General features: G+C 50.7%; 1 protein-coding gene across 1 annotated transcript in view; it reads left to right on the forward strand.

The window, feature by feature from the left end:
- TUT7 (terminal uridylyl transferase 7) overlaps window positions 1-12,255 on the forward strand; it is a 1,558,036-nt gene that overhangs the window by 334,482 nt on the left and 1,211,299 nt on the right. Inside the window, exon 8 of the mRNA XM_086961199.1 lies at window positions 4,935-5,061. Coding sequence (XP_086817325.1) covers window positions 4,935-5,061 — 127 coding nt within the window. The remainder of the gene's footprint in view (window positions 1-4,934; window positions 5,062-12,255) is intronic.

Consider the following 12,255-nt stretch of genomic DNA (forward strand, 5'->3'; position numbering starts at 1 on the left):
CCATCGTGCATGGGTATTATTAGTTGTAAGTCCTTCGTTGGCTTTTTAAATTTGTATGACATTTTGGGAGAGTTTGAGACTTTGAATCATGGGATCAGAACTCTTTATTAAAAAAAAAACCCTGTCACCAAGCCTTCTGTCCCACAGGCCCCAGGAAGAAGGTTCTCCGTTTTTAATTGCAATTTTCCTTTGTGATTCCATCTCCATCTTTTGTAGTGCTCCACATTATGTGGATGAGATCTAAAGCCCTGTGACTCGCATTAAATGTAGCATACTTCTGCTCTGTGTGGGGGGGGGGGCTCTGTGTGGGTGTATGTGTGGAGGGCGCTGTGTGGTTGTGTGGGGGGGCGCTGTGTGTGTGTGTGGGGGGGCTCTCTGTGGGTGTTTGTGTGTGGCATTTGCGAGAGATTAAGCTATTGGCATTGTAAATGACAATGCCATTTATTTATGTTAAAAAAAACATAAATAAAAATAATGTCAAGAGCAATGCCAATAGCTCTAACTTTAACAAAGGCAAAACCATTGCATTGTAAATGCTTGTTAAAATGATGTCCCTCCCCCGGTTTTTGTATGCCTTACAGAACTTTTTCGATCCTGTTCCCGCTCGCTATTTCCGTGAGGTTGAAGGCCTTCAGAGGCAGTTGATTTGGGACGGACGAGCCCGTATCTCCCTATCAAAACTCACGCTCCCCTGGTACGATGGCGGTATCGCTCTGCCTGATATCAGACGTTATTACTGGGCCTCACAATTGAGTGCAATTAACCATGTGACGTACTCTCCAGGACCCGCTCCCGCTTTCGCTATGGATAAACTCCTGTTGCCGGGCGGCAACTTCAATAGAGCCTTATATTCGAAGTCACCACTCCGGCTCTTAACTGGTCCCACGAAGTGTGCCGTACGTGCCTGGAAGGATGCGACTGTGGCCACAGGTTGGGGCGATAGATTGACGCGTATGACCCCGCTGTAAGATTCTGAACGGCTGGGTAACCTGTGGCGGACGAAAGGGTTTGATAGATGGGATATGATTGGTATCAGCAAGGTGGAGGATCTTTGGGCCAGAGGAACGGTAAAATCCTTTGAGGCCCTGAAGGTAGAGTATCAACTGAATGACAAGGAGTGTTTTCGCTACCTTCAGGTGCGACACGCCCTGCTTTCTGCTTTTCCCCCCGGGATGGAAATCCCCCAGTTGTCCCCGCTGGAAGATCGTATTCTCGACGGCCATGTCCTGGATAGTACGATTTCCTTCATTTATAAAAAACTCATTAACACTAGGGCTGACCTTCTGGTGAAGCTTCGGGCCTCCTGGGTAGCAGATGGTCTCGAATTGGATGACGAAGACTGGCAAATGGCGATTTCCTCCCCTAAGGAGGTGGCTATTCCGGCTCGGCTCCGTTTTGTGCAATTGAAGATCCTCCATCGAGTCTAAGTGGCTGGTATGCGTCTGTTACGAATGGGGCTCGCAACTGATGGATTGTGTAGGCGTGGCTCTGGTGTGAATGGTACTTTTCTTCATATTTTGTGGGAATGCCCGGTTATTTCTGCTTACTGGTCTTGGATCCATGATGTGATGGGGCGTGTTACTGGGGTCCCCCTCCTTCCTGAGGTGAGGCGCTGCCTGCTTAATGTATGGGAGCCTACGGATTGTACGGCCGCTCAGACCTTTTGGATCACCCTGGGCAACATGGTTGCCAAGAGGGACATAGCGCAGCTTTGGGGCTCCCACAGACCGCCTGGACTTAGTGCCTGGAAAAATAACATGGATTGGTGCATGTTTCGGGAGAAAACGGTTTATGAGGCTCGGGGTCGTCCTAAGAAATGGGGTAAAATCTGGGCGCAATGGAATGAATACCGTGGTGACATTTGTACCCCGCCACTTGATTACACTGACACCATTCCCTCCTCCCCATAATTGACGTTCCCTTAATCAGAGTCCATTCTTAACACTCCTTTCATTGTTTTCCTCCCCTAGTAGATCTACTTCCATTCTTATATACAGATTTCCCGCTTTTCCTCCCCTCCCGTGAACTTGCCATTGCTTTACCATGTATTTGTTTTTGTTGTTTGTTTGACTTCGACAAAAATACAAAATTGAACCTTCAGTATCCTTCATATGATGTTTTATGCCACTACACCGTAATGGAGCGATAAACGGCCTTTTCCGCAATGTAATGTGGTGGATATTTGCTTTCTTGTCATAGCGGCCGGCCCGAATGGGTTGTAGGCAGACGCTGTGTATTGTGCATTTGATAAATAAAGGTTTTCCAAAAAAAAAAAAAAAAAAAATGGTAGAAAACACTTTTTTTTTTTTTAACCCCTCACCCCCTCCTTTTTTTACGGCCCCCGGTGCAATCACCCCAAAAATTTCCATGCACAACAAGACTCTTTATGACATTTTTTTTTAAGGAAATTTTTGTGAAGGTTCGTCAAATGGTCCGAAGATATAGGCAAGTCAAAAAATGTTTTTTATTTGGAAACATGATCCTAACTAGAACTACCTTACTGCCAGCCACCAGTAGTATGTGTATATATATGTGTGTGTGTGTATATATATATATATATATATATATATATATATATATATATATATATATATATATATATATATATATATATATATATATATTTTTTTTTTTTTGTCCACAAGGTTGCCCTTAAGGAGCCGCTACACACAGAGGGGTTACAGCACAAATCGCCACAGGTAGCTCCGTTCACAGCATGCCCCACAGCTCTTCATTCATGCCATACGCGTTTCGAGCGAATTAGCCGCTCTTGTTCACTGGCTAACAATGACGCAAGAAGCAGGCTCATTGAAACCAATTAATTTATTGGAATAGCGAGTCACGCTCATGTGGGCGTCTTGCAGGCATTCTGGTAGCAGTAGTCCAAAAATAATGCAGTGACTCCCAGTTTCTTCAAAACAAGTATGCTGCGGCCTTTCATCATTCAAATGTAACTGTCCTGGTTAGGTGAGGAGCGCTGTTTGCACCACTGTCCACAGCGCCAATATATGCCTGTGACTGAGGCCCCCTCTGTATCAGCAAGAGTCCATAAATCACGGCTCTCGGGATCCGCCCGACAGCGGCGGGGCAGCTCCGCGACCGAGCCAGCCGCTCAAAATTCTGTCCACAAGGTTGCCCTTAAGGAGCCGCCACACACAGAGGGGTTACAGCACAAATCGCCACAGGTAGCTCCGTTCACAGCATGCCCCACAGCTCTTCATTCATGCCATACGCGTTTCGAGCAAATTAGCCGCTCTTGTTCACTGGCTAACAATGACGGAAGAAGCAGGCTCATTGAAACCAATTAATTTATTGGAATAGCGAGTCACGCCCATGTGGGCGTCTTGCAGGCATTCTGGTAGCAGTAGTCCCAAAATAATGCCGTGACTCCCAGTTTCGTCAAAACAAGTATGCTGCTGCCTTTCATCATTCAAATGTAACTGTCCTGGTTAGGTGAGGAGCGATGTTTGCACCACTGTCCACAGCGCCAATATATGCCTGTGGCTGAGGCCCCCTCTGTATCAGCAAGAGTCAATAAATCACGGCTCTCGGGATCCGCCCGACAGCGGCGGGGCAGCTCCGGCATACAAAGACTACCATAACCATCATGCCTGTATTCACGACGCCCATTGGGGCGGGACTTACCAATGAATAAATGTGATGTTTGCATACTGCCTGCTTCTTCCGTCATCTTTGCCAGTGTACAAGAGCAACAACCTATGCTCGAAACGCGTATGGCTTAATTGGAAAGCTTGAGGCATGCTGTCAACCCTGCTACCTGTGGCCGTTTGTGTGTTACCCCTCCGAGTGCGGCAATTCCTTAAGGGCAACTTTTGTGGATAGAATATATAAATATATATATATATATATATATATATATATATATATATGTGTTTGTAATAATCGTAGCATGTGCATGCTCTATGTACTTTTGCAAAAAAAAGTGTTGGTCCCGGATGTTTGCAACTTCTCTAGTATTGTATCTTTTATAGATTTACATGCTTGAATGGGACTCCCACCATGACAAATGGGAAGATTCAAGCATGTGAATCTATTATTCTGTATTGAGAACTCACCTACTTTTTTTTGTGATTCACAATCCCACGAGAGTCCTGCAAGAATGTAATTATTTTTGTAAACCATATACATTTGTTTGATTACAGTAGTTATCCCTTCGAGACCTCCTCTCTAAATCTAGTGGGACAGCATGCATTTCTGCTGCCCCCTCATATAGCTTGTTTACTTAATTTCCACAACACCTGCAATTTTTCACAGTAAAAAGCAACGGTGGCCATTTCAGTCAAAAAATCCAACCACTAGCCAATCCGAGAACTTGCTCTTGCAGGACTCACGGAATCCTCTTGCTCCCCTGCAAAAAAGAGGCTCCTGCAAAAAACTAGCCTCTCTACCAATCGCAGGGCTCCAATTTTGATTTTATGATCTTGCTTGACACCTGCAAGACTCTCTCGAGCCCAACTGCCAAAATATTCAATAATTTTTTACACTTCATTTCTCAAAAACTGTTGAACAGCTTTACACCAAATCACGAAAAGTGCAATCTGCTTACCAACATATAGCTTCCTGCAAAAGTTGGTGTAATTCCGTTCAGCAGTTTTTGCTGTAGCCCATCTTAAAGAAGTCTATGGGAAATGCATAGGAATTTTGTGTTTTGGGACACTCCTTTTTTTTCTCAGCCCCTGCTTGACAGATCACCCTGAAACATTACATGCACAAACTACTCGAAAAGTAGCACCTTTTTGGAAAGTTTCGTAGAGATTCGTCAAATGGGGCCAAAGTTATTAGCAACACAAAAACACTTTTTGGTGACCACCACTAGGTAATACACACACGCAATATTTTAAGTGTAATTGTAATCTATATATTCTGAGCTATAGGTTGTCATGTAAAATGTCACATGTTACGTTTTTTTTTAGTGGTCTTGTCTGTAAAGTGAGCGCAGGAAATGACAGTGCGTGCCTTACCTCAAACTATTTAGCCGCCCTAGGAAGATTAGAGCCAAAACTCATTCCTTTGGTGATTGCCTTCAGATACTGGGGAAAGGTGAGTGCACACTCCTTATAATTTATTACATTCATGCATAATAAGTCTTCTTTTTAGTAATTCTTTTTTGATTAAAGAATTTTTGGGTGTGTGAGAAAAATCCGTATAAGAAATATGTTCCTTTTCATATGTAAAGTGTAATGTTCAGCCTGAATCGTATCATCAACAACCGCATACCATGCATTTTCTCTTGCTCTTGATGCAGGTCCCGCACACTACATCAGTTACTTAACCCACAATCGACTGGATAATATTTTGTGCCAGCTTTTTTTTTATATTTTGTTTTTTAATGCACACACTGGCCTATATAGTAACAATGGATGCTTCTGTCCAATTTGTAATCAAGAGCAGTTGTCATCTCGGAGTTCCATAACCCTGTAAAAGAGCTTGGCATTCAGCCTTGTCCCTCAGTGTGATCACGTAACTCTTTGGTGACTTGCAATATCCTTTCTTATGTACAGCAGGGGCACTTTATGGCTCAGCTGTGCATTATCTGATCATGATTGATAACATCGTTTCAAATACATGCAGAGTTACACCTTACTTTTTTTATGCTTGCACTTGGTTTGGTTTACGTCACTTTGCAACAAGAAATATCTGAAAGAGACACGTTAGTGATAGATTCCTTACCTTAGAATATCCCCAGGCGTCAGACTGGATTCGGAAACGTTTGCGTAGCAGTACCCTTGCTCGTCTGTAGGCGTCGTCTGCGGCTCCGCGTCCGTCGTGGGCGTCGTGGGCGCCGTGATGACGTCGTCGGAGTACTTAGACGCCGCCTCCGCGTGCTGACGTCAGTTCTTTTTTTCCGCGCCAGCCAGCGCAGATCTGGAAAGAGCAGTTACCCAGTCAATTTTTTACTATCTTTTTGATCATCCCTCGAAGTCTTACGACTCCGATCGGTGCCTTAGGGATGCCCGGATTTAAACACTGTGGGAGTGCGACCGCACGATGTCGGTGGTCACGGACCCTCACCACCTGTGTTTGACCTGTCTAGGCGTCGACCACGACGAAAAGGCCTGCTCTAACTGTCGGGCCCTATCTTCGAAAGCCAGACGGGAGCGGTCCCGCAGGCGACTCGAACTCCGGCAGTCGGGCCCGCGCCGCGTGAGGTCCCGGTCCCACAGGAGGTCCCGGTCCCACAGGAGGTCGAGGGACAGGTCGCGGGGACGGAGCCACCAGAGCTCCGGGAGTCGGCACCACTCCTCCGGGTCGAAATCGTTGACAGGTAAGAAGCACAAGAAGTCGAAGAGGCGTCATCGCTCTTCTGACTCCCCCTGACGCTCGCGCGATGCGGCCGGGGGTTCGGGCTACATCGCCCACGCGGCTCCTCTGGAGTCGCGGGCGTCGCGGCCTGCCCCACACCCTCCAGTCCCTGGGCTGAACGCGACGCCGGAGGAGATTGAGCGCTTACTCATGGCCATGAGGTCCCTTTCTCCTCCGACGGGCTCCGCGGCGCCTACGGGCCCAGCGGACTCGTCTGGGGGCCCTAGCGGGTCGGGGGCTTCGCCTCCGACGCTGTTGGGTGCTTCGGCCCCGGCGCCGCAGGGCCCCAGGGTCCCGACACGCCCGGCGCCGCAAGGTCTAGCGGCCCCCGGCGCCGCCGGCGCCTTCGGGCCCGGTGCCGCGGGACACCGCTGGACCTTCCTCGGGCTCTGGATCATCACCGGTGGACCTTACGACCCCCCCGGCGTCGGTCCGTCAGGTGTCGCCTCCGGCGCCGTCTTCGGGCGGCTCCGCCCCCGATTCCTCCTTTATTCCGGTTCCGACGTCGGAGCGGCGCCGCATCCGACGCCGTTTGGAGATTTCCACTTCTACGAACCGGCCCCATTGGATTACACCCCTGAGTTTCAGGAGATGGATGAGGAGGAGGATTGGGAAGGGTCTGAGGACCCTCTGACCAGGGAGTGTCAGTCTCAAGCGGACTGGGCAGGAGACCTTGAGGAGGCCAGTGGCCTGGACACCTCTCCAGACACTGGTTTTGTCTCCCCTCCTACCGTGGCTTCGGAGGAGGGGGCAACCTATAGCGTGGTGTTGACGACGGCTGCCAATGCCTTGGCCCTTGAGCTCCCCGTCGCGGCCGTAAGGACTAACCTCTTCACTGAGGTCCTTAAACCGCAGTCATGCTCGGCCGAGCCTCTGCTGCCCTTTAATGAGGCCTTGACCGATGTTCTTTTGGGCACCTGGTCCAAGCCTGCTACGGGTTCGCCCGTAGATAGGAACGTGGCCAGACACCACCGCCCGGCCCCGGACGACCCATGTTTCCTGTCCTCCCACCCCACCCCTGAGAGTCTGGTCATCCAGGCCTCAAATTCCCAGACCGCATTCCCGTCGGCTCCGCCGGACAGGGAATCCAAGAGGTATGAGAATTTTGGTAAGAAAATGTTCTCCTTAGTTTGGGACTGCGGTCTTCCAACACCGCATGCCTCTTGGGCCGCTACACCCACTCTCTGTGGGAGACGGTGGCGGAAGTGGTGCCAGAGTGTCCGTTGGAGGTAAGGGCCAAACTCGGCCAAGCCCTTGTGGAGGGCCGGGATGCAGCTAAGTATTCTATCCGGTGTGGACTGGATACCACCGACTCGCTGGGCAGAGCGATGGCAACGAGGGTGGCGGTGAGACGCCACGCCTGGCTGAGATCCGCCAATTTTTCAGCAGACGTCCAGAACACACTGATGGACATGCCATTCGATGGCCGTCGCCTTTTCGGCGACAAGGCAGACCACGCGCTTGAGCGCTTTAAGGACTCCAGGGCTACGGCCAAGTCCTTGGGCCTCTCGGCCCCGTGCCAGCAAACGGCTGCTTTTCGCTCCTTTCGTGGCACAGGAAGGGGCGACCCCACACGTGCCGCCAGCCACTCGCCGCAGACTAACATCCAGCGCGGTGGCAGCCGTGGAAACCGCTGTGGAGGCGGTCGGGGACAGAGGCGAGGTCAGTCCACACCTTCCCCCGCAGCATCTGCCTCTAAACCCTCCTAGTCTGTGCTTTTCGGCCCATGTGACGCCAGTGGAGGGCAGGGTTCGCCATCACCACTCTCACTGGCGCACTGTCACTTCGGACAGGTGGGTGCTGCAGATCGTCCGGAGGGGCTACTCCCTCCCCTTCGAGAAGACTTCTCAAGCCATGCCACCGCAAAACCACCACGTTTCGGGGGATCACTTGCGGCTTCTCCAGGAGGAAGTTTCGGCCCTCTTGGCCAAGAGAGCCATCGAGCGCGTTCCTGGGCCAGAAGTAGGACGTGGTTGCTACTCCCACTACTGTCTGGTACCCAAGAAGGGCAAAGGGGGCCTACGCCCTATCTTGGACCTAAGGAATGTCAACGGCTTCCTCCGGAAGGAGAAGTTCAAAATGCTGACTCTGGCTCAGGTGTTGGCTGCCCTAGACCCAGGAGACTGGATGGTAGCGTTGGACTTGCAGGACGCGAATTTCCACATCCCCGTCCTGCCGGCCCACCGGCGTTACCTGCGGTTCACGGTAGGCCACGAGCACTTTCAGTTTACCGTGCTCCCCTTCGGCCTTACCAGCGCCCCACGGGTGTTCACGAAGGTGATGGCGGTGGTCGCAGCTCATCTGCGCAGGTCAGGGGTCTCAGTCTTCCCCTACCTCGACGACTGGTTGTTGAAGGCGGGCTCGCCCCAGACAGTCGTCAGCCACCTCCAGACTACGGCGGATCTCCTGCATCAGCTGGGGTTCTCCATCAATGTGCCGAAGTCACACCTGTGTCCCTCTCAGAAGCTCCTTTTCATCGGAGCGGTTCTGGACTTGGCGCAGTTCCGGGTTTACCCACCCGAGCAGCGGGTTCGGGATATACAGGCTCTGATTCCAATCTTCGGGCCTTTATCCCGGGTTTCAGTCAGGTTGACGCTGCGGCTTCTGGGGCTGATGGCCTCCTGCATCCTTCTGGTGCATCACGCCCGGTGGCGGATGCGGGCTCTGCAGTGGGACCTGAAGTTTCAGTGGGCCCAGCATCAGGGCAACCTGTCCGACCATGTCCTAATCTCAGGGCACTGCGAGACAGCTGCAGTGTTGGCTCACGGACCGCGATTGGGTCAGCGGCAGATCCCTCTCCCTTCCCCAACCGGAGCACGTAGTTGTGACGGACGCGTCCCTCTAGGGCTGGGGAGGCCACATGGGAGAGGCGGAGATCAGAGGCCTCTGGTCTCCGGCGGAGTCCCGGCTCCATATCAACCTTCTGGAGCTGCGGGCGATTTGTCTAGCACTGAACGCATTCCTCCCCTCTGTCCGGGGGAGTGTAGTGCAGGTGTTCACGGACAACACCACCGCCATGTGGTACTGCAACAAACAGGGCGGGGTGGGGTTGTGGACCCTCTGCCAGGAGGCTCTGCGCCTCTGGCAATGGCTGGAACATTAGGGCGTGACTCTGGTGGTTCAACACCTGGCCGGTTCTTTGAACGCCAGGGCGGAGAAACTCAGCCGCCGGTGCATGATGGATCACGAATGGCGTCTGAACTCGGACGTGACGCAAGGTCTCTTTCTGCAGTGGGGAGAGCCTTGGTTAGATCTATTCGCCACCGAAGAGAACGCGCAATGTCATCAATTCTGCGCGTTGGAATTTCCAAGGCGGCACTCGCTCGAAGACGCTTTTCGTCGCGAGTGGAGTTGCGGTCTGTTGTACGCCTTTCCGTCTATACCACTTCTGCCCAGAGTGCTGAAGAAGATCAGGCGCGACCGGGCACAAGTCATCCTTGTGGCTCCGGACTGGGCACGAAGGTACTGGTATCCGAGCTACTCAGTATGTCAGTCGATCCCCCGGTTCGTCTGCCTCTTCAGGAGGACCTTCTGTCGCAGCAGCAGGGGACGTTCCTCCACCCGAGCCTGTCCAGTCTCCACCTCCATGCTTGGAGATTGAGCGGCGACAGTTGAGGCCTTTTGACTTACCTCCTAAAGTTTGCAACATCATTCTGGCAGCCAGGCGTCCCTCCACTAAGTCGGTATACGCCTGCAGGTGGAACAGATTTGTGGCATGGTGCACAGCAAAGGCTGTGGATCCCCTCAATGCCCCTCTTTCTGAGGTCCTCCTCTTTCTTCTTTCTCTTGCCCAGCAGGGCTTTGCTCTGGGCACTATCAAGGGCTATCTTTCGGCTCTTTCAGCCTTTCTAAGGCTGCCTGATCAACCTTCTTTGTTCAAGTCCCCCATCGTTAACCGATTCCTGAAGGGCATCCCACATACGTTCCCTCCTGTTCCCTTCGTGATGCCCCAGTGGGACTTGAACCTGGTTCTAACGTTTCTGATATGCGCTCCCTTTGAGCCACTTCACAACTGTCCTCTTCGCCTTCTCACTTTGAAGACTGCCTTCCTGGTAGCCATCACCTCTGCCAGGAGAGTGAGTGAGCTCCAGGCTCTATCTTGTAAACCTCCCTTCCTTTCAGTCCATCCGGACAAGGTTGTGTTACGGACAAGGCCTTCCTTCCTACCCAAGGTAGTCACGGCCTGCCACATTGGGCAATCTATCACCTTGCCCACTTTCTTTCCGCCTCCGCATCCCTCGAGAGAGGAAGAGAGGCTCCACCGTCTGGACCCAAAACGTGCGCTCTCATTCTATCTGGATCGCACACGCCAGTTCCGGGTGGATGACCAACTCTTTGTTGGTTACGTGGGCGATAAGAAAGGGAAAACGGTGCACAAGCGGACCATCTCGCGGTGGATCATCTTGTGTATCCAGGCGTGTTACTCCTTGGCTAAGAAGGAACCCCCTGTGGGGCTGAGGGCTCATTCCACTCGAGCCACAGCGACTACAACTGCTTTGGGCCGAGGTGTGCCCTTGCAGGACATTTGCCAGGCGGCTACGTGGGCCTCGCTGCACACGTTTGCAAGACATTATTGCCTGGACAGTCAAGTCCGGAGGGATGGCTTCTTTTGCCGTTCCGTCCTCCAGGACTTTCTGGTGTGATTATTGTTTTGCAGACCCACCACCACGGGGTTGGTATTGCTGGGGTATCTATTCTAAGGTAAGGAATCTATCACTAACGCGTCTCTTTCAGAGGCACAAGTTACTACTTGTGTAACGATATATCTGTAAGAGACATTAGTTAGTGATAGATTCCTTACCGACCCACCCATCCTCCCCGTTCTGCGAACCGATATCTAGGGTTAAGGTCATCCCCTTTCAGGGCCCTAGTTTCATGGCACCAGTGTTGGTTTTTGGCATAGCCCTGCGTTTCTGGCGCGAAAAAGCTGTGTCTAAGAACTGACGTCCGCACGCGGAGGCGGCGTCTAAGTACTCCGACGACGTCATCACGGCTCCCACGACACCGACGACGGACGTGGAGCCGCAGACGACGCCTACCGACGCGCAAGGGTACTGCTACGCAAAAGTTTCTGGATCCAGTCTGACGCCTGGGGATATTCTAAGGTAAGGAATCTATCACTAACTAATGTCTCTTACAGATATATCGTTTCACAAGTAGTAACTTGTGCATTAAGATGATGCCCTTGAGGCGAATTTGCAGATCCATATGATCTCAATTGGTTATTATTGACATTGTTGCATAGAAAACTAGATTTGAAACCTGCCTTGTGCCCCCTCGCATAAAACTTTCTTTTAAGAAGTTGGGCTGATTGAGCTGAAGCGATAGTTAATTTTTATTTTTTTATTGCAAGTATATGATGCCACAATAGAAAAAGACATCATGTCCGTGACTAAACATGGTGTCCAGATGCTTGTGATGAAAACTTTACATTTAAAAAAAAATTAAAAACTTGCGTATAATTTTGATAGAAAGATACCAGATGCCTCCTATTCCGAGAAAGTGTCATCAGGAGATGTATAAAAACCTTGTTTTAGCACATCACAGGAAAATATGATACTTACTGGTGCAAATAAAATGAAGAATTGACATTTAATTGCTGTGACCTGAAGACATAGGTTAAACACACAAGGCTGACTAAAAAGAACTAAAGAAAAGTATAAAGAATGGAAAGAAAACTGTATTAGCAGAGTAAAGTATTGGTCTATCAGCCCTGGCACGGAACTGAATTTCTTTTGTGGCAAATGTGCACGTGTGCAACATGTGTTCATGAAAGGTGCCATTGCAGTGAAGACAACCAGTGATGGACAAGAGCTGACCCATTGTTCCAAGATGTATGCTGTGGTGTGCAGAACAATAATGTAAATGAGAGGTGAACAGTCCAATGGCAGAAGGTAGCTGACTTGAAGTCTCCTATTTTTATATTTATGA

Source organism: Lissotriton vulgaris, chromosome 3_1 (genome assembly GCF_964263255.1).
Source record: "Lissotriton vulgaris chromosome 3_1, aLisVul1.2, whole genome shotgun sequence".
NCBI lineage: Eukaryota > Metazoa > Chordata > Amphibia > Caudata > Salamandridae > Lissotriton > Lissotriton vulgaris.